The 21,463-nt window shown below is 50.1% G+C and overlaps 1 protein-coding gene across 3 annotated transcripts in view; it reads left to right on the forward strand.

The window, feature by feature from the left end:
• Positions 1-20,849, forward strand: part of LOC144501539 (putative uncharacterized protein MYH16) — a 273,480-nt gene extending 252,631 nt beyond the window's left edge. For all 3 annotated transcript variants that reach the window (XM_078225360.1, XM_078225362.1, XM_078225361.1), the window contains 6 exons: positions 7,894-8,097; positions 9,330-9,455; positions 14,078-14,248; positions 14,499-14,699; positions 16,217-16,363; positions 20,516-20,849. In XM_078225360.1, the coding sequence (XP_078081486.1) occupies positions 7,894-8,097; positions 9,330-9,455; positions 14,078-14,248; positions 14,499-14,699; positions 16,217-16,363; positions 20,516-20,662 (996 nt within the window). In that variant the 3' untranslated portion in view covers positions 20,663-20,849. The remainder of the gene's footprint in view (positions 1-7,893; positions 8,098-9,329; positions 9,456-14,077; positions 14,249-14,498; positions 14,700-16,216; positions 16,364-20,515) is intronic.
• Positions 20,850-21,463: the final 614 nt, after the last annotated feature.

Genomic DNA, 21,463 nt, shown 5'->3' on the forward strand with positions numbered 1-21,463 from the left:
GAAGGACGGGTCCTGGGTACGTCAACCAGGCTGGCAATGAGGTTCCCGAGGACGACTTCCGAGGGAATGAGAACATCGTCTCGTGGGGAGTAGCATTGGTTGCCGTACACAGGAGGGAGCGGATAGAATGGAGCGCATTTGGAAGGACCTCCTGCCAACGGGAGACTGGAAGGCCCCTGGATTTCAGTGCCAGTAGGACAGCCTTCCAGACTGTAGCATTCTCCCTTTCCACCTGTCCGTTACCCCTAGGGTTGTAGCTCGTGGTTCTACTAGAGGCAATCCCGAATGAGAGCAGGAATTGCCTCAAGTCGTTGCTCATGAACGACGAGCCCCTGTCGCTATGAATGTAGCAGGGGTACCCGAACAGGGTAAAAAGTTCACTGAAAACCTTAATGACGGTGGCAGTTGACGTGTCCGCACAGGGGAAAACAAACGGAAACCGGGAATACTCGTCTATTATGTTGAGAAAATAGACATTCCGGTCCGTTGAGGGAAGGGGGCCCTTAAAATCCACACTCAGCCTCTCAAAAGGGCGAGTGGCCTTGACCAATTGTGCCCGGTCTGGTCGATAAAAGTGTGGTTTGCATTCTGCGCAAATCCGACAGCTTCTAGTCACTGACCTGACATCCTCCACCGAGTAAGGCAGGTTGCGGGCTTTGATGAAGTGGTAGAGTCTGGTGACTCCAGGATGACACAGATCATTGTGGAGAGCCTTCAAGCGGTCCTCCTGCATGATGGCGCATGTTCCGCGCGAGAGGGCATCCGAGGGCTCATTGAGCTTCCCTGGACGATACATAATATCGTAATTATAGGTGGAGAGCTCAATTCTCCACCGCAAGATCTTATCGTTCTTGATCTTGCCCCTCTGCGTGTTACTGAACATAAACGCCACGGATCGTTGATCCGTGATCAGGGTGAACCGCTTACCTGCCAGGTAATGGCGCCAGTGTCTGACTGCCTCCACAATGGCCTGAGCCTCCTTTTCCACCGCTGAGTGCCGAATTTCTGGGCCTTGAAGGGTGCGGGAAAAAAACGCGACGGGCCTGCCTGCCTGGTTTAGTGTGGCGGCTAGGGCGAAGTCAGATGCATCACTCTCCACCTGGAAAGGGATGGATTCATCCACCGAGTGCATCGTGGACCATGATGGCCGCCCCCATGAATCGCACGTGGGCGAGGGCGCCAAGCGCAGCGACTCCTGGTGGTCTTCCTCCTCCTCTGTCTGCCACGATGGCGCCGTCCTGAGATCGCACGTGGTCGGACCTCGTGGGTACTGCGACGCCGAAAGAGATGGTCTCCGTTCTGGAGGGTTACAAGCTGCACTGCCGTTTTTAGGTTTGGACCTGCAGACTTTGCCGTAGTGGCCTTTTTTACCGCACTGGCTGCAGATTGCCGTTCTTGCCGGACACTGTTGCCGTGGATGCTTGGCCCCTCCACAAAAATAGCATCGCTGGCCACCTGGAGCTGCCGCCGTCGTCGAATCGATCTGGGAGCGCGGGTTCGCGGGGCGAGGAGGGAGCTGAGCTTGCTCCAACCACGTTGACTGCACGTGGTCCTCGGGGTACAGCGCCAAGCTCTTCGACGCCGCCTCCAACCTCACGGCCATCTCCATTGCCTGGGTCAAGTTGAGTTTCTCCTTTTCTAGCAATTTAAGCCTGATGTACGAGGACCCTACCCCTGCTACGAACGCGTCTCGGGCGAGGTCGTACATATACTGTTCGGCGGAGACGTCCTTACAGTCGCAACCCCTGGCAAGCTGCAGGAGCTCATTGGCATAATCCTCCATGGTTTTGCCCGACTGCCGACGTCGTGTAGCGAGGAGGTAACGAGCATGTATCACGTTGGGTGGCATAGTGTATCTTTTCTTTAGGAGCTCGACGGCACCCTGGTAAGTGGGAGCTGCACGAATGGCTAGGTAAATCGTGTCGCTTACCCTTGCGTGGAGGACCTGGAGTCTATCACTGTCCGTAGTGATAGCTACCGAGGCTGCCAGGTAGTCCTCAAAGCACTTCCACCAATGGTCGAATGTGTTAGCTGCACCGACCGCACGTGGGTCCAGTGTCAGACGATCCGGTTTTAGAATCTGTTCCATACTCTCTGTTTTTTTCTTCTTGTTGCACAGTTGTGAGTTTTCTGTTTACTTTATTAAATTGATGCGCGTCAATAAGCACATGGAACCAAGGCTTCGGTATTGAAGGCTTTAATAAAGTAACAATGGAACTACTAACACGAATACACCAGTTCAGACTGAAGGGGTCCTGCCGGAGCAGGGGGTCTTATACCTCGTCACCGGAGGCGGGACCCCACTGGAATGTGCCATGATAACTCTTATAACAGGTAAACACCCTAACCCAACAACATAGTACAACCCCCACAGTAACAACACCCTAGCCCAACAGTAACATAGTAACAAACCCCAGTGGTGAACCAACGATGGTTCACCACAGAATTATAGGTTTGTGTATCACACCCAAAAGAAGGACTTAAATTCACAGTTCAGAGGTTTACCAGACTAATACCTGGCCTGGGCGGGTTGTCTTATGAGGAAAGGTTGGACAGGCGAGGCTTGTATCGGCTGGGGTTTAGAAGAGTAAGAGGCAACTTGATTGAAATCTCGGAAATCCTGAGGGCATTGGTCAGGGTGGACGTGGAGAGGATATTTCCTCTTGTGGGAGAGTCTAGGACATGGAGGGGGGTGGGGCTGGGGGGGTGGAGTGGGGGGGGGGGGGGGCGGAGTGGGGGGGGGGGGCGGTGGAGTGGGGGGGATGGAGTGGTGGGGGGGGCAGTGGAGTGGGGGGGGCAGTGGAGTGGGGGGGGCAGTGGAGTGGGGGGGGTGGGTGGAGTGGGGGGGGCAGTGGACTGGGGGGCGGGGGTCACTGTTGAAAGCTCCAGGTTAACCTTATCTAGAAGGGCAGAACTTGCATTCATATAGCACCTTTCGTATCCTCAATATATTCTGAGGGAAGGAAGAAAAGGAAGCGAATCCTACATCCCGGATGCCTACTACCTCGTAGCAGAGACTGAGGTGAAAGCATCCCTGAATCGAGGGAGAGCTGGTGACATCCCCAAGTGCTTTACAGCTAATAAAGTATTTTACAAGCACAGTCACTGCGATATGAGACTGTGTGGTTTAATATCTTCAATACTTCTGTAAGTGCCTCATTCAGTCTGCTTTTCTCCAGCCTATCATCCGAACTCAACCCTTTGGCACTATGGATCTTCCAGGCATTCTCTCCGTGGTTTGAAGATTTTTCTGGCCATTTAGTGTACAGTGGAGGAGCAGTGTGACAAGCCTCGATTGTGGACGTTTTGTCCAGAAATTGCCGCTCCACACCTTCCTGTTTATTGTCGTTTTTCTCCCCATCCCCGTTTTTAAAAAGTTTACTTTGCTGAGACCTTCCCAGAATCCGGCTGCGAGGCTCGATCAGCCTCCTGCCGGGCAGTCTACAAACAGCCAGCAGGGGGCAGGACAAAGCTCACCCTGAGGAGTTTCTGGTGTCAGTGCTTGACCTCTGCTCAAACTCTGTCTCTGCTGTGAGTGAGGTTCGCAGTGTCAGCCCCTCTGAAACCGTGGGTGTGAGTCCCTGCCTCGCCAATCTGTGCACACAACGTGGGCTGTCGAATCAAATGCCACCCACCTTCCTAATTTCCTCTGTTGCCAGTGGGGCATAGATCAGCGAGATAGTCAACAGCTTTTCCCAAAGGTAGGGGAGTAGCTAAAACTAGAAGGCATAGTTTGAAGGTGCGAGGGGAGAAATAGAAAAGGGTCCAGAGGAGCAATTTCTTCACCCAGAGGATGATGAGTGCCTGAAACAAACTGCCAGAGGCAGTAGTAGAGGCGGGTACAATTTTGCCTTTTAAAAAGCATTTAGACAGTTACATGGGTAAGATCGGTATAGAGGGATATGGAGAAAATGCGGGCAATTGGGACTGGCTTAGTGGTTTTACAAAAAAGGGCAGCATGGACCTGTTGGGCCGAAGGGCCTGTTTCCATGCTGTAAGTCTCTGTGACTCTATGAGAAGCCAAGGACGCGATTTGTTTCTGTTTCACCTCCACCCGTTTGGCCAATTCTTCATCTGCGTGACAGCTTGTTATTGAGGGCGGCACGGTGGCACAGTGGTTAGCACAGCTGCCTCACAATGCCATGGACCCGGGTTCGATTCCGACCTCAGGCCTTCATTTCAGGGGGATTAGCTGGGTATATAAGTGGGGTTCCAGGAATAGGGCCTGGGTGGAGTTGTTGTCGGTACAGACTCGATGGGCCGAATATCCTCCTGCACTGTAGGGATTCTGGGATTCTGTCTTTACCATATTGCAGCCACATTATATTTGGGGCTTCCTATCAAATGGGTTCATGTTTTTTTAAAATGTGGTGCACCGGGAACCATCGCGACATTGAACCCAACAGTCGTAATCACAGCTTCAAGTTAAGGGCAGCACTTTCTGTTCAGAGTAGTCTCCAGTAGCAGAGATTCCGACTGTTTGGGGCCAGTTGTTGCAGCGCATCTCGATTTAGGCCTTTTATGTTGGTCAGGCCCGAGGCACGGACTCGGAGCTGAAGACAAAGCCCCCGTGCACCTGCAGAAAAACAGGGTGGAAAAACTCTGGGAGCAGCGCGGGGGAGAGGTTAAAAACAAAGTTCTCAGTCAGGGGAGAAGACAGAGGGGAAATGGGAGGTGTGCCTCAGGATTATTTTCCAGTCAAGGGGTATGATGTATAAAATGTTGGCAACTGCTCAAAACAATATATGCACATCCACTAGGTTGTGCTGTGCACCAGCTCCTGGTGATCATTGCAATGTGAGAGTCTGTTTATAAAGTGAACACACTGCTCACAACTCCCCTGTGCTTTGTGCTTTTCCCTGGCAGCGAGTTCCCATCCCTCTGTTCCTGATATTAGAATTATAGAATCCCTACTGTGCAGAAAGAGGCCATTCGCCCCCTCGAGTCTGCACTGACAATAATCCCACCCAGGCCCTATACTCATAACCCCACACATTTACCCCGCTAAACTCCCTGACACTAAGGGGCAATTTAGCATGGTCAATCCACCTAACCCGCACACTATTGGAGTGTGGGAGGAAACCCACGCAGACACGGAGAGAACGTGCACACTCCACACAGACAGTGATCTGAGCCGGGAATCGAACCCGGGTCCCTGGTGCTGTGAGTCAGCAGTGCTAACCACTGTGTCACCGTGCCGTGCTGCCCCAAGAGCTGGAAGCTGCAGGAATGACCGAGCCCAGTAGCGCACGGGGATAATTTAAAATACAAAATCAAGGAGTCTGGTCCATCTTATCACATCCATTTGGAACTTCCAAAAAATGAAGGTGAATTATAAGTTTGTGTATCACACCCCAAAAAAAGGACTTAAATTCACAGTTCAGAGGTTTACCAGACTAATACCTGACCTGGGCGGGTTGTCTTATGAGGGAAGGTTGGACAGGCGAGGGTTATATCGGCTGGGGTTTAGAAGAGTAAGAGGCAACTTGATTGAAATCTCGGAAATCCTGAGGGGACTGGTCATAGTGGACGTGGAGAGGATATTTCTTCTTGTGGGAGAGTCTAGGACAGGGGGAGGGTCACTTTTGAAAGCTCCAGGTTAACCTTATATAGAAAGGTAGAACTTGCATTTATATCCTCAATATATTCTGAGGGGAGGAAGAAAAGGAAGCGAATCCTACATCCCGGATGCCTACTATCTCGTAGCAGAGACTGAGGTGAAAGCATCCCTGAATCGAGGGAGAGCTGGTGACATCCCCAAGTGCTTTACAGCTAATAAAGTATTTTACAAGCACAGTCACTGCGATATGAGACTGTGTGGTTTAATATCTTCAATACTTCTGTAAGTGCCTCATTCGGTCTCCTTTTCTCCAGCCTATCATCCGATCTTCAATCCTTTGGCACTATGGATCTTCCAGGCATTCTCTCCATGGTTTGAAGATTTTTCTGGCCATTTAGTGTTGAGTGGAGGAGCAGTGTGATAAGCCTCGATTGTGGACGTTTTGTTCAGAAATTGCCGCTCCACACCTTCCTGTTTATTGTCGTTTTTCTCCCCATCACAGGTTTTAAAAAGTTTACTTTGCTGAGACCTTCCCAGAATCCGGCCGAGGATGCGATTTGTTTCTGTTTCACCTCCACCCATTTGGCCAATTCTTCATCTGCGTGACAGCTTGTTATTGAGGGCGGCACGGTGGCACAGTGGTTAGCACAGCTGCCTCACAATGCCATGGACCCGGGTTCGATTCCGACCTCAGGCCTTCATTTCAGGGGGATTAGCTGGGTATATAAGTGGGGTTACAGGGATAGGACCTGGTTGGGTTGTTGTCAGTACAGACCCGATGGGCCGAATATCCTCCTGCACTGTAGGGATTCTGAGATTCAGTCTTTACCATATTGCAGCCACATTATATTTGGGGCTTCCGATCAAATGTGTTCATGTTTTTTTTAAATGTGGTGCACCGGGAACCATCGAGACATTGAACCCAACAGTCGTAATCACAGCTTCAAGTTAACGGCGGCACTTTCTGTTCAGAGTAGTCTCCAGTAGCAGAGATTCCGACTGTTTGAGGCCAGTTGTTGCAGCGCATCTCGATTTAGGCCTTTTATGTTGGTCAGGCCCGAGGCACGGACTCGGAGCTGAAGACAAAGCCCCCATGCACCTGCAGAAAAACAGGGTGCAAAAACTCTGGGCGCAGCGCGGGGGAGAGGTTAAAAACAAAGTTCTCAGTCAGGGGAGAAGACAGAGGGGAAATAGGAGGTGTGCCTCAGGATTATTTTCCAGTCCAGGGATTTGATGTATAAAATGTTGGCAACTGCTCAAGACAATATATACACATCCACTAGGTGGTGCTGTGCACCAGCTCTTGGTGATCATTGCAATGTGAGAGTCTGTTTATAAAGTGAACACACTGCTCACAACTCCCCGGAGAGAACGTGCACACTCCACACAGACAGTGATCCGAGCTGGGAATCGAACCCAGATGCCTACTACCTCGTAGCAGAGACTGAGGTGAAAGCATCCCTGAATCGAGGGAGAGCTGGTGACATCCCCAAGTGCTTTACAGCTAATAAAGTATTTTACAAGCACAGTCACTGCGATATGAGACTGTGTGGTTTAATATCTTCAATACTTCTGTAAGTGCCTCATTTGGTCTCCTTTTCTCCAGCCTATCATCAGAACCTCAATCCTTTGGCACTATGGGTCTTCCAGGCATTCTCTGCATGGTTTGAAGATTTTTCCGGCCATTTAGTGTTCAGGGGACGAGCAGCGTGACATGTCGGAGCGATGTTGGCAGTCTGTCCACATATTTTCGACAATAGTGCGGAGCGGTGCAAGAATTCTCAGCCTGATTAAAAGCGTGACAGGCCCTCATGAGAACACTCCTTCCTCACTGTGATCACGGGTGGCACGGTGACACAGCGGTGAGCACTGCTGCCTCACAGAACCAGGGACCCGGATTCGATTCCCAGCTTGGGTCAGTGTGTGTGCGGAGTTTGCACATTCTCCCCGTGTCTGCGTGGGTTTCCTCCGGGTGCTCCGGTTTCCTCCCACAGTCTGAAAGGCGTGTTGGATAGGTGCATCGGCCATGCTAAATTCTCCCTCAGTGGAGAACAAGCGCTGGAGTGTGGCGACTAGGGGATTTTCATAGTAACTTCATTGCAGTGTTAGTGTAAACCTACTTGTGATACTAATAAATAAACTTTAAACTTTAGAAAACAAAGTCCGTAATTGGTTGTAAAGGGCTTTGGGGGACACCCTGTGGTGATGAAGGGCACTATAAAAATGCAAGCTCTTTCCGTTGTGTGAACGGGTGGCGGAGGGTCGGTGAGTTGCCGCTTCCCCGAGCAGCTGCAGGGCTGGTATTGAAGGGACTGTGTTGCTGTGTTATTCAGGACGTGCAGAGCCAGATGGAGGAAGATGCTCGCCAGCACGAAGAACTGCGAGAGCAGTACAGCCTGATGGAGCGGCGCTGCAGCATGGTGTCCGCGGAGCTGGAGGAAACCCGCAGCGCCCTGGACATGACCGACCGAGCCCGCAAAATCCTGGAGCAGGAACTGATGGAGATGACCGATAAATACAATGAGATGAACACACAGGTGAGGAGAGCTGGGCTCAAACGGCAAGCGGAGGCTGTTAGTGAAACTGAGGACTCGAAACCTTTCAAATTCCTCAAAGTGGGTTCTGAAATTGACAACTTGTTTCCAGAGAACTAGTTTATTGAAAAAGAAATCATCACAGCGGCAGCTATCAAATTCATGATGCTATTCAAACTAGAAATCCTAATGTATAACATCATCGGAAACAAATGTTGTTTAAATAAAGATAAGCTATAAAATAACAAAAGGTTTGCACCATTATGAACATTTCATACATAAGGTCCAAAGTTGTGCAGATTAGGTGACCCATGCTAAATTGTGTCAGGGGGATTATCAGGGTAAATATGTGGGGTTACGGTGATATGGCCTGGGTGGGATTGTGGTCGGTGCAGGCTCGATGGGCCAAATGGCCTCTCTCTGCACTGTCGGGATTCTATGATATAATTACGATAAATTGCAGAATGCAGCTCTCGTGAATGTACAGAATGAAAATAAAAGTGCCAGTTGGTTCCATGCCATTTGATGAAGTTAAAATCAAGACACGGTGAGGAGGGGGGGGAATTCTCCGGCCCCCCAGCCGCGTGTCCCATGATGTGTAGGTCAGGTGGATCGGCCGTTGCCAGTTCAACGTTCCCGATAGGAGCGCTCGGCACGGGAAACAGAACAGCTCCAAATCGTACCTTCCGGAAAATTGGCTTCAAACAATGAGGAACGATGGGCCAACGAGGGAGGCTGGGAAGATACAGAATTCTCTAGGTGTGGGGTGGCACAGCGGTTAGCACTGCTGCCTCACAATGCCAGGGATCCATGTTCAATTCCGGCCTCGGATCACTGTGTGGAGTTCGTACATTCTCCCTGTGTCTGCGTGGGTTTCCTCCAGGTGCTCCGGTTTCCTCCCACACTCCAAAGATGTGCAGGTTAGGTTGATTGGCCATGCTAAATAGTGTCAGGGGGATTAGCAGGGTAAATGTGCCTGGTTATGGGAATAGGGTCTGGGTGGGATTGTGGTCAGTACAGACTTGACAGGCCAAATGGTCTCCTCCTGCACTGTAGGGATTCTGTGAGACGTCAAATACCGATCAGGGAAAATTCCAATGGTTTTGTGTCATGATTCTATTGGTGTGACTGAATGAAGGTGAGATTGCAACCAGATTGTTTGGGAAAGTCCCGTCAGGGACGTTCCTGGATTTAGTGCTGACCGGTCTGTCCTTTGTCTCCTTTCCCTACCCCAGTTCCAAGGAGCCACTGTCCTCAAACGGAAGCTGGAATCGGACCTGCAGCAGCTCAGGGCTGAACACGATGAGCTGGCCAATGAATACAGAGGCACAGACGATAAGGCGAAGAAGGTGCTTTGTGAGGTCAGCACTGCTCCTCGTTACCCCCTGGACTCAGCCCTGGAGAATGGCGGGGAGGGGGGGGCGCGCGGCGCGGCGGCAAGTTTTTTACTGAATTGGGACTTTTCTGGAAGAATTTCCCCCGGTGGATGTGAGTGATATCACTGCCAGAGAACGGCAATGATCTGAGCTTTGGAAAATCTCATACAGAGGAGCCAGGGTAACCACCCCCCGGCCCCCATCCAGAACCTCCCAGCCCACTCAATCAACTCCCCAGATTTCCATCCATGAACTTTCACCCTGCATTGTCTCCTAATGAGAAAGGCCTGGGCTTCGCACTCAGGGAATGCCGCACTGTCAGAGGGTCAGTACTGAGGGAGTGCCGCACTGTCAGAGGGTCAGGTCTGGGGGAAAACCACACTGTCAGAGGGTCAGTACTGAGGGAGTGCCGCACTGTCAGAGGGTCAGTACTGAGGGAGTGCCGCACTGTCAGAGGGTCAGTATTGAGGGAGTGCCACACTGTCAGAGGGTCAGTACTGACGGAGTGCCGCACTGTCAGAGGGTCAGTACTGAGGGAGTGCCGCACTGTCAGAGAGTCAGTACTGAGGGAGTGCCACACTGTCAGAGGGTCAGTACTGAGGGAGTGCCACACTGTCAGAAGGTCAGTACTGAGGGAGTGCCGCACTGTCAGAGAGTCAGTACTGAGGGAGTGCCACACTGTCAGAGGGTCAGTACTGAGGGAGTGCCGCACTGTCAGAGGGTCAGTACTGAGGGAGTGCCGCACTGTCAGAGGGTCAGTACTGAGGGAGTGCTGTACTGTCAGAGGGTCAGTACTGAGGGAGTGCCACACTGTCAGAGGGTCAGTACTGAGGGAGTGCTGCACTGTCCTGGTGAATCCTGATCCTTGAAGCTCGGCTCTTCATTACAGCTCAGAGGTACCTGGCAGAGAAACGTACAATGCTGCAAAAGCTCAGTGAGATCTGGAAAAGAAAAGTAACAACCAGAATAGAATCTTAAATTTACTGGGAGGGTACAGGGTGTGGAATATGACTGAATGTGCCCCCAAAATCTCCAGGCTGGTGAAAACAGTGGGTCACAACATCACCCCAGCATCCTTTATCCAGCAACAGTATATCTCAGCTGTGGTTGCTGCTCACACCCAGAATCAGGGTTCGTGTTTCAATTCACTTTAAATAGTGCAGATTTTAATGAGTCTGCCAGCTGGTGCGAATGGCAAATTGCTTGTGCATCTTTAGCGGTGTTGTGTGTCATCAGAACCAGCTCGATTGAATGACTGCCCTTGATCCCTGCCAGCAATTGAACATTCTGTATGGAGTTTGACAAGCGGCCAGCAGGTGGCAGTGCCGCTCCATGCTGCAGCAGCTGGGCAGCCAAAGCAGTGGCCCGGCTGGGAGTTTAGTTGCAGTACAGAGCCTTTATTACGTCTGTGCAAGATGTAGTTTAGTTATAAACAGCTGATGGGCATTTTTTTTAAAAAGAAAAACACCAGCGAACATTTACTGCTTAAACACAGCCAAAGAACCTGTTTTGAAACATGCTTTAGGGTGGCACAGAGGTTCGCACTGCTGCCTCAGCACCAGAGACCTGGGTTTAATTCCAGCCTTGGGTTTAAAAATTAATTAGTGTCGTCTGCGTGGGTTTCCTCCGGGTGCTCCGATTTCCTCCCACAATCCAAAGATGTGCAGGTTAGGTCGATTGGCCATGCTAAATTGCCCCTTAGTATCAGGAGAACTGTGATAAATAGGTGGGGTTACAGGGATTGGGGCCTGGGTGGGATTGTTTGATTTGATTTATTATTGTCACATGTATTAGTATACAGTGAAAAGTATTGTTTCTTGCGCACTATATAGACAAAGCATACCGTTCATAGAGAAGGAAACGAGAGAGTGCAGAATGTGGTGTTACAGTTATAGCTAGAGTGTAGAGAAAGATCAGCTTAGTGTGAGGGAGGTCCATTCAAAAGTCTGATGGCAGCAGGGAAGAAGCTGTTCTTGAGTCGGTTGGTACGTGTCTTCAGACTTTGTTGTCAGTGCACGCTTAATGGGCAGAATGGCCTCATTCTGCACTGTAGGGATTCGATGCTCTGTCGCAAGTGAATACATAACAAAGGAGCCGTTAATTCGGGTCAGAGAGCAGACACCTCGGACGGAGCAGGAGGGTCTGAACCCAGTGCCTCTCACAGGGTGGGTGCCAGCTTGTGACCCGTGAGGAGCTGGAGAATAAGACGAGCTGGGGTTGTGGTTTTCAGTGGGTGAGGGGCACAGTGTGTGGGTCAGGGCATTCGAGCCTCGAGTTTGATAGTTAGAAAGGACCCCAGTGCCCCCCCGTCCCACCCCCCCCGCTCCGGTTACTGGAAAGAACAACTTCAGGTCGAGGTGCGGCAGGCAGGCACCGGAGCGGAAAAGTGCCGCCTTTCACTTGGCCCAACTCGGGAGTGATAACCACCAGGCGAAACCAGGGTGGGGGAGGAAAGTCTGGGGATGTGGGGATGGTGGGCCTGGGGTGGGGGGCTTCCGAGTGAAATTGGGGCCTGGGAGGATGACCGCAGGCTGCTCCCACACAGCCCCCTGTCCATTCACTCTGTGTTTGTAATTAACAGCCCTCTCCCCGCCGGCCCTCAGAGCTGACTCTTCAGACAGGCCGTCTCTGGAGGGGGTTTGTGTTCACAGCTGAAAAGCTGACTGGTCCCCGGTGGGAATGTGCATGCAGCAGTATAACATGATCCCCGGCAATCAGATTCCACCCCAATTCCGAGCCAAGGCTGTTTCAGCAAATCCCTGACTCCTGACACCTCTCTTGACATCCTTTCCATTCCAGGGGAATTTGAGCTCGCAGCTCCCTGAATGTTGTGAATAGCCGACCGCACATAACGTCCCAGGGATCAGTGACAGCTTAGAGTCGATGAGCATCGAGAAGTGTAGAGCCTCGAGCTGCAGCCCTCCCTCTGTGCACCTGTTCACCCCCCACAGCCTCTGCCATTCATCCCCCTCCTCCACCGACACATTCACCATTAAACCACCGGCTCCCACAGTATCTGTGCTTTTCTAAGAGGGTAAAACCCAGTTATTGTACCCGGCGCTGGCTCAATGGGCAGCGTTCCTGCCTCTGAGTCAGAAGGTGCTGGGTTCAAATCCCACTCCAGGGCCTCGAGTGAGTAACCTAAGCTGATGCTCTGAGTGAGGTACCATCGGAGAAGCCTTTCTTCTGATGAAACTTCCACCCAAAATAAACCCCAGGAGCAGAGGGATTTGTCCTGGGCAATGTTCATCACTCAACAAGCATCACTAAATTGGGGGCGGCAATGGTGTGGTGGCACTGACAGTGGACTAGTAATCCAGAGACCGGGGTTCGAATCCCGGCAGATGGTGCACTTTGAATTCAATAAAAATCTGGAATTAAAACCATTGTCCTAAAAACCCATCTGGTTCATCGGACGGGTAATTGGAGCTGAGTCCACGAAAAGATTGGCTGTAATCTTATTGAATGGCGGAGCAGGCTCGAGGGGCCAGATGACCTACTCCTGCTCCTGGTTCTTATTTAAAAGCACCTGATTTGTCTCAAAATACTGTGGATGCTGGAGATCTGAATTATAAGCGGTCGGTAATATTCCGGTGAATTGGAGTGAACTCCCCTTTCTCTCTCCGCAGACGCTGCCCGACTTGCTGAGTGTTCCCAGCTGCTGCTTGGTCTGGTTATTGCGGGTGGGATCTTGCTGCCCCATTGACTGGCCGCTATCACACTGCAGCTTCATTGGCTTTCCAGCACTTTGAGAACATCCTGAGGTCATGGAAAGGGGTGAAACAAAAAGCAAGTCTCCACTTGAAGCAGCGGCTTGTCCCACTGCTGGTTGGAAGGAATTTCTGCTTTTTGTAGGATCATGTAATCCCTACAGTGCAGAAGGAGGCCATTCAGCCCATCGAATCTGCACCGATCACAATCCCACCCAGCCCCTATCCCTGTAACCCCACTTATTTACCCTGTTAATCCCCCTGACACTAAGGGGCAATTTTAGCATGGCCAATCCACCTAACCTGCACATCTTTGGACTGTGGGAAGAAACCGGAGCACCCGGAGGAAACCCACACAGACACGGGGAGAATGTGCAACCTCCACACAGACATTGACCCAAGCCGGGAATCGAACCCGAGTCCCTGGCGCTGTGAGACAGCTGTGCTAACCACTGTGCCACCTTTTCAGAAGTCACAAAAATGGAAAGTTGTGCAAACGCACCTTGGGCTGATCAGTCTCCTGAGAAAGGGAGCGAGAGAGAGAGAGAAGGAAAGGTAGCTGGGACTGGAATTCTGAGCATGAGATCATGCTCATTCACAACTCAGTCACCAGGAGGCAGTGTTGGCCTGTGTGCGTCTGTGCACGTATGTGTATGTGATTATGTATGCATGCCTGTGCCTATGTACACCTGCATGTGTGCATCTGTACGCCTGTGTCTGTGTGCGTACGCACCTGTGTGTGTGTGTGTGTGTGTGTATGTATGTGTGTCTGTGTCTGTACACCTCTGTGTGTGTGTGTGTGTGTGTATGTATGTGTGTCTGTGTCTGTACACCTCTGTGTGTGTGTGTGTGTGGCGCAAAGAGATGTTTAAAGTGACCTGTCTGTGTTGTGTTCAGGTTGTCAGACTAGTCGAGGAACTGCATCAGGAGCAGGAGCACTCCCTGCACCTGGAGAGGATAAGGAAGGGCCTCGAAGCGCAGGTCAAGGATTTAAACGTGAAACTGGAGGAGGCCGAGCAGCTGGCCCTGAAGGGAGGGAAGAAAATCATTCAGAAACTGGAAGGTCGGGTAAGAACACGGGCCAGATAGACCCGGGCCCTCGTTGGGGGTTACCGAGTTAACGTAGGTAAGAGCAGTCAGTCCGTCGAGGGGGCGTGAGTCACACTGCGGATTGTTCCCAGCTGGAGGAAGCTGGCCAGATACTGGGGCAGGGTAAATGAATTCACCTGTTGGGTGTCACGATGGGGATTGCGTCTGTGAGGGTGAAGTTCACTGGATAACACACACACGGCTGCTGACTCCTGTCTCTCGGTAACAGGTGAAAGAACTTGAAGCGGAACTGGACGCGGAGCAGAAGCGTCACGGCGAGACGGTGAAGACCCTCCGTAAGAATGAGCGGCGGCTGAAGGAACTCGTGTTCCAGGCCGAGGAGGATCAGAAAAACCAGCACCGCATGCAGGAGCTGGTGGAGAGGCTCCAGAACAAGCTGAAGGCCTACAAGAGGCAGGTGGAGGAAGCGGTAAGTATGGATCGGCTCACGCTGGCAGCTTCAGCTGCTGAACTGGGGGAGTCGGAAAAGCTCAAGTTTATTTAGTGTCATCACCACACGGTGTCCCCCAAAGCTCTTTACAGCCAATGACATACTTTATTTCTTAAAGTTTATTTCTTATTGTCACAAGTAGGCTTACATTAACACTGCAATGAAGTTACTGTGAAAATCCCCTAGTCGCCACACTCCGGTGCCTGTTTGGGTACACTGAGGGAGAATTTAGCATGGCCAATACACCTAACCAGCACGTCTTTCAGATTGTGGGTGGAAACCGGAGCACCCGGAGAAAACCCACGCAGGCACGGGGAGAACATGCAATCTCCGCACAGACAGTGACACAAGCCGGGAATTGAACCTGGATCCTTGGCACTGTGAGGCAGCAGTGCTAACCCCTGTGCCACCGTGCCGCCCCGTGCCACCCCTGTGCTGTCTGACAGATGGCAATTCTACACAGAGACCTTGTTTTTTTTTGTTCTTTCATTGGGTGAGGGCTCCACTGGCAAGGCCAGTATATATAGCCCGTCAGGTGATGGTGAGCTGCCTTCTCGAACCTCTGCAGTCCACATGGTGTAGGTACACCCACAGGGCTGTTAGGGAGAGAGTTCCAGGAATGACCCAGCGACAATGAAGGAACAGAGATATATTCCCAAGTCAGGATGGTGAGTGCATTGTAGGTGGTGGCACCTCCTGCCCTTGTCCTTCTGAGCAGTAGAACTTGTGGGTTTGGAAGGTGCTGTCGGAGGGGCCTTGGAATTGCTGCAGTGTATCTTGTAGATGGTACACACTGCTGTCAGTGTGCAGGAAGGAGTGAATGTTTAAGTTGACAGGTGGGGTACCGATCAGGTGGGTTGCTTTGTCCTGAATGTCTTCAAGTGTTTTGTGTTGCTGGAGCTGCACTCATCCAATAAAGTCGAGAGTATTCCATCACACTCCTGGCTTGTGCCTTATAGGTGGTGGACAGGGAAGTCAGGAGGTGAGTTACTCGCTGCAGTATTCCCAGCCACTGACCTGATCTTGTAACCACAGCATTAATATGGCTAGTTCAGTTGAGTTTCTGGTCAATGGTAACCCCCAGGATGTTGTTGGCAGGATTCCAAAAGACTCTTAAGTCCTGTCAGTCAGGATGACAAACCTGAAAGGTTTACTTGATATGTATAGACTAATTATCGGAGAGTGGGTGTGTACTGTGTCATTGCCGATGATGAACTGGTACCTGGAACCGATGTACCTGAGACTGCCCCAGGTTCAACATCATGAGACCCAGTTTAACTTTGGTGAGGGACAGAGAGTAATGTGGGATCGAAGTGAGTTTTGATGCAGTTACCATTCCCAGGAGCAGGGCGATTTCCCAATTCCACAGGGGGCAGGGAGAGGGGGTGGGGGGGGGGAAGGAGGTGTGAGGGGAGGGGAGGGGGTGGTGGGAGAGCATATGGAAGTTCCCATCTTTGGAATTCTTGACCATTTCTTGTTTCTGTCTTCCCCCGCAGGAAGAACAGGCCAACATGAACCTTGCGAAGTACCGGAAGACGGTTCACGAGTTAGATGATGCGGAGGAGCGCGCCGACATTGCCGAGGCAGCATTGACCAAAATACGCACCAAGAACCGGGCCAGCTTTGGCAAAGGCTACTCCTCGGTAAAGGTTTCTGCTGCCTTCTCTCACCCTGTACAGAGGCACATTTAGTGTGGTGAATGGGACTGGGTGTTTGGCGCTGTTGGCGTCACAACTTTAATGCTCCCCCTGCCGACAAGATCTCCGTGCAAATCAGCAGAAAATTAATTTCCCTGCATCTAAAGGAAGGCTTGCATTTATATAGCACCTGTCCCCATCTCAGGTGTCATTTACAGCAGGTTCACCTGGACATGAACCTGTTGCGGGGGTCTCCCCTGGGGCATAACAGTGAGTACAGCCCCAGGGGAGAGGGACATGGCCTGGCAATGCCCCTTGACACAGGTTGACACCATGCCTATGCAGTGCCAACATGGCAGTGCTGACCTGTGCCAAGGGGCGTGCCCTAGTGGGACCCTCATGGTGTGGGGGGATGGGGAAGAGGGATTCATTTAGCTGTGGTGGTTGCCGGAGCAGACGGAGGAGCTGGAGATGGGGGGAGAGCCCTTGAAACCTCTGTGGTGGGCTAAGAGGTGGCAGGGGGAAGGGGTGGGGGGGGGGGGGGGGGGGGTGGTGGGGAGGAGGGTGGTAATGGTTTACTCAGTTTCTGATTGGCACACCGTTAAAGATGGTGCCAGGATCTCTGAGCAGCTGGGTTTTGCTGGCATTCTGAGGTTCTTCCCCCCCCCCCGCCACCGCCCCGTGCGATGGTGTGAAACACATCCCCTTGACTTTTTTGGCAGTGTGTCGTAAGATCTGGAAAGAACCACATCGGATCTCTCACCGGAAACAACACACTGCCTTTTTTTTGGTAAGAATTCGCCCTCAATTTTAATATTCAATTGAAAAGTAGTCTGCAGTGGTGACCATGAAACAAGCATTGATTGTTGTACAAACCCATCTGGTTCACAAGTGCCCTTTAGGGAAGGAAGTCTGCCGTCCTTACCCAGTCTGACCTACATGTGATTCCAGAGCCACGGCAAAGTGGTCGACTCTCAGCTGCCCTAGCCTAGCAAGAGATTGGTAATCCACAGAGCAGGAATAAATGTAGATTAAAAGGTGCAAGTCCAAAATAGTGCATAGTCATCCTGTGCATTTAAACAGCTGTGCTTTATGTTACTGTTAGGGATCTTACTGTTAGGGATTTATTGTAGAGACCCCCTGTGCTGTGCGCTACTCCAACAGGCCGCAGAGATGAGAAACGGGCGGCACGGTAGCACAGTGGTTAGCACTGCTGCTTCACAGCTCCAGGGACCTGGGTTCTATTCCCGGCTTGGGTCACTGTCTGTGTGGAGTTTGCACATTCTCCTCGTGTCTGTGTGGGTTTCCTCCGGGTGCTCCGGTTTCCTCCCACAGTCCAAAGATGTGCGGGTTAGGTTGATTGGACATGCTAAAAATTGCCCTTAGGGTCCTGAGATGTGTAGGTTGGAGGGATTAGTGGGTAAATGTGTAGGGATATGGGGGTAGGGCCTGGGTGGGATTGTGGTCGGTGCAGACTCGATGGGCCGAATGGCCTCTTTCTGTACTGTAGGGTTTCTATGATTTCTATGAAACCTCAGCAATTTGAGTCGGTGGCTTCCGATGTGATTTTGGAACCCAAAACCATTGTTGTCTTTTTGAACCTTGCGATGGTGCCTTGACGGAGACCTGTTGGGTTCTTTTTAATGGGGAAGGCAATGGCCCAGTGGTATTATCACTAGACTATTAATCAAGAAACTCAGCTAATATTCTGGGGACCCGGGTTCGAATCCCGCCACGGCAGATGATGCAATTTAAATTCAATAAAAAATATCTGGAATTAAGAATCTACTGATGACCATGAAACCATTGTTGATTGTCAGAAAAACCGACACGTCCTTTAGGGAAGGAAATCTGCCGCCCTTGCCTGGTCTGGCCTACACGTGACTGTAGATCCAAAGCAATGCGGTTGACTCTCAACTGCCCTCTGAATGAGGGCAACTAGGGATAGGCTGTAAATGCTGGGCAGCCAGCAACGCCCATGTCCCATGAATGAACTAAAAAAAAAGAATCAATGATAGATGAGATCTCCAGTGGCCTACCTACCAGTTGGTATGTGAGCTACACGTCAGATCTTTACCAAGCCCTGTTGGAAGGCTTTGTAGGGGCAAAGTGCTGCATGTGTAACACTGCTTCCTGTAGATTTGAGTGTCATCTGATGCCTGTGGCCTAAATAGTTCCACTCTCCCAGCTAAATCGAGAGCGAGCAGACACAAAAATAGATATCAAATATGGTTAAAATTACTAGAGTAGGTGGTTCTCCCGCAGAGCATTAGGAAATTGTCTCCTCCTCTTGACAAAAAACTAGAGATATTTGTGTAATTTGAATGGTTGAATTCCAACAAGATCTTAGCACCATTCTCAGCCTTTAGCCCCACCACTTACATTCCCTTTGATTTTTTATCTATGCCAGTCTTATCAATTACAGCCCCTCCCCGCCCTCCCCTCACCCTGATAATATAAATCATGTCTGTTTTTCCTTCTCTTCAGCTGACAAAGGGTCATCTAGACTCGAAACATTGGCCCTATTTCCCCCCCACAGATGCTGTCAGACCTGCTGAGATTTTCCAGCATTTTCTGTCTTTGTTTCAGATTCCAGCATCTGCAGTATTTTGCCTTTATCTAACATGTTTTTAACGTTATGAATTCTCTACCTGCACAGGCTCAAACCCAGCTGACGCACTGCTGAACCTCACTTTTTGCATTTTTCTGCTTCACAGCCTGTGCCAGCATCGAGTGGGTACTGACTCCTCGCAGTCTTCAACTCACCCAGCTGGCATTCTGCAGCCAGTTCCCCATCACCCCAGGACAACCCAACTCCTCACAACCCCCAAATTAACCTTAACCCACTTCAGAGCTCAGTGAAACCACTGGCTGTGTCTGTACCTTCCTGTGTTCTGTTTAACTGTCTCTGAGTGTGTGTGTGTGTACATGTATGCATCTGTGCATGTATTTATATTTGTGTATTGGTTTGGTGCATTGGTCGTGCTAAGTTCTCCCTCAGTGTACGCAAACAGGTCGGAGTGTGGCGCCTAGGGGATTTACAGTAACTTCACTGCAGTGTTAATGTAAGCCTACTTGTGACACTAATAAACTTTAAACTCCAAGCAGTAAAATGGTGGCTCGCAGACTCTTGGCATAGAGCATGCTGCGAGTGGCAGTTCTTTCAGCGTAGCCCATTACACAAGTTTCACTGGGCTTCTCCACAGCTGCCATTACAGTTCCTGCCCTGGCCACTCCAATATTTCATCCCGTTACCCCCCAACGGGAATTGTGACCCACGGTTTGGAAATCTGTGCCTTAAAACCTATTTTGGGAAAAATACACGACTTTGCAGTTGAGCTTTTCACATCTTTGATTTTGTTTCTCCTCATTCGATTTGGGATCAGTCTTATTGCTCGATGCTATTTTGTGTGCATGTCCAACTGAGGACATTGTAAAAGCCTTAGGATTACGTCTGCAGAGTCATGCTGCGCTATTCTGGCTATATTTATCGACATCCTATTTGCTTTCAGTAATTGCTGCACCAGATTGTCCAGACATTGGATAAGTCAGTGGTCACCCCCAGGTCAAAGTCTCCTTTTTATGGAAGCCAAGTCTTGTGTACTTAACGCTGCACAATATTTTAAATCAAAGAAAAATAACATTTGAGTCACAATTCTTGCACAATTTGTCTTTTTGATTTGTTTATTATTGTCATGTGTTGGTATACAGTGAAAAATATTGTTTCTTGCGCGCTATACAGATAAAGTTTATAGAGTACGTAGGGGAGAAGGAAAGGAGAGGGTGCAGAATATAGTGTTGCAGTTACAGATAGGGTGAAGAGAAAGATCAGCTTAGTATATGATAGGCCCATTCAAAAGTCTGATGGCAGCAGGGAAGAAGCTGTTCTTGAGTCGGTTGGTACGTGACCTCAGACTTCTGTGTCGTTTTCCCGATGGAAGAAGATGAAAGAGAGTATGCCCGGGGTGTGTGGGGGATCCCTGATTATGCTGGCTGCTTTGCCGAGGCAGCGGGAAGTGTAGACGGAGTCACTGATATATTGTCTGATACATTACCAGACTACATCAGCCTGTAAACTAGCCAACACGATTGATATACATCAAAACATACAGGATGCAAACAAACGACTTCTCTGACTCTCTCCGTCTTAATCCACAGGGTTACAATTCCCCCTTTGCCACCCTCGTCAGGTCCCCTAGCTCAGCTGGGTCAGAAGGTCGCGGCGAGAAAATGCTGAATGATGAAGATTCCACCTCTCTCATTCCCACTTACCTTAACTCCCTGAAGAAGTTGATTGTGGAATGACACCCGGAAGAAGAGGCCGCATCATCTCGCGCACTAACTGTTCCTGCGAAGAACGAAACGGGGAAATTGTTCCCACTGGAGTCACGTAAAAACAAAATGATGTGGACAGCTTGATGCCTTTGCTCCCTGCGTGTTGTAAATGGACATCCAGACTGGTAGGAGCTTCCAAATAAACTGTCTTACCAAGTGGCGTTTCATCCAGTCTTTAAAAAAGAAATGTATTTTCCTCACTTAATGGCTTGTGTTCAGTGTGACGATGTGCACTGTGCTTGCATGGGAGATCAGTTAGTCGGGAGCAGTGGATCATGGAACCAGTGGATCAGGCGTTCTTCCTCATTCACCGAGATGGTTCAATAATGTAGCGTTTAGTTAAATCAGTCAGATCGGTTAACAATATAACATGGTTAAACCTGGTCAGCTTTTCTAGATTCAGATTGTAGTTTGCTATGCTTGGACTCAACACTTGATTAGTTCTTGCTTTCCCTGAAGTTCCCTTCAGTGACGATCAAGCTCAAAGTGCTGATTTGTGATTTGAAGCCACACCATAGTAAAATGTTGGAATTTTAAACCAGTGCATTTTTGTATCACTGAGCATTGCATTATATTTATATAATATATATATATATATTGAGGACTGCTTGGTTGAATCTATAATGCAGCTTTAAGTAGCCCCCTAATTACAGATGGAATTCTCCGCAGCGAGTGCTTATTTTACCCTATAACGTCCTATAACTTTGATGTAATCTATGATGATTGTGAATATTATTCTGTGCATTTTAAAATATAATAAACCAATGTAAT

The sequence above is a fragment of the Mustelus asterias genome, chromosome 12 (genome assembly GCF_964213995.1).
Source record: "Mustelus asterias chromosome 12, sMusAst1.hap1.1, whole genome shotgun sequence".
Lineage (NCBI taxonomy): Eukaryota > Metazoa > Chordata > Chondrichthyes > Carcharhiniformes > Triakidae > Mustelus > Mustelus asterias.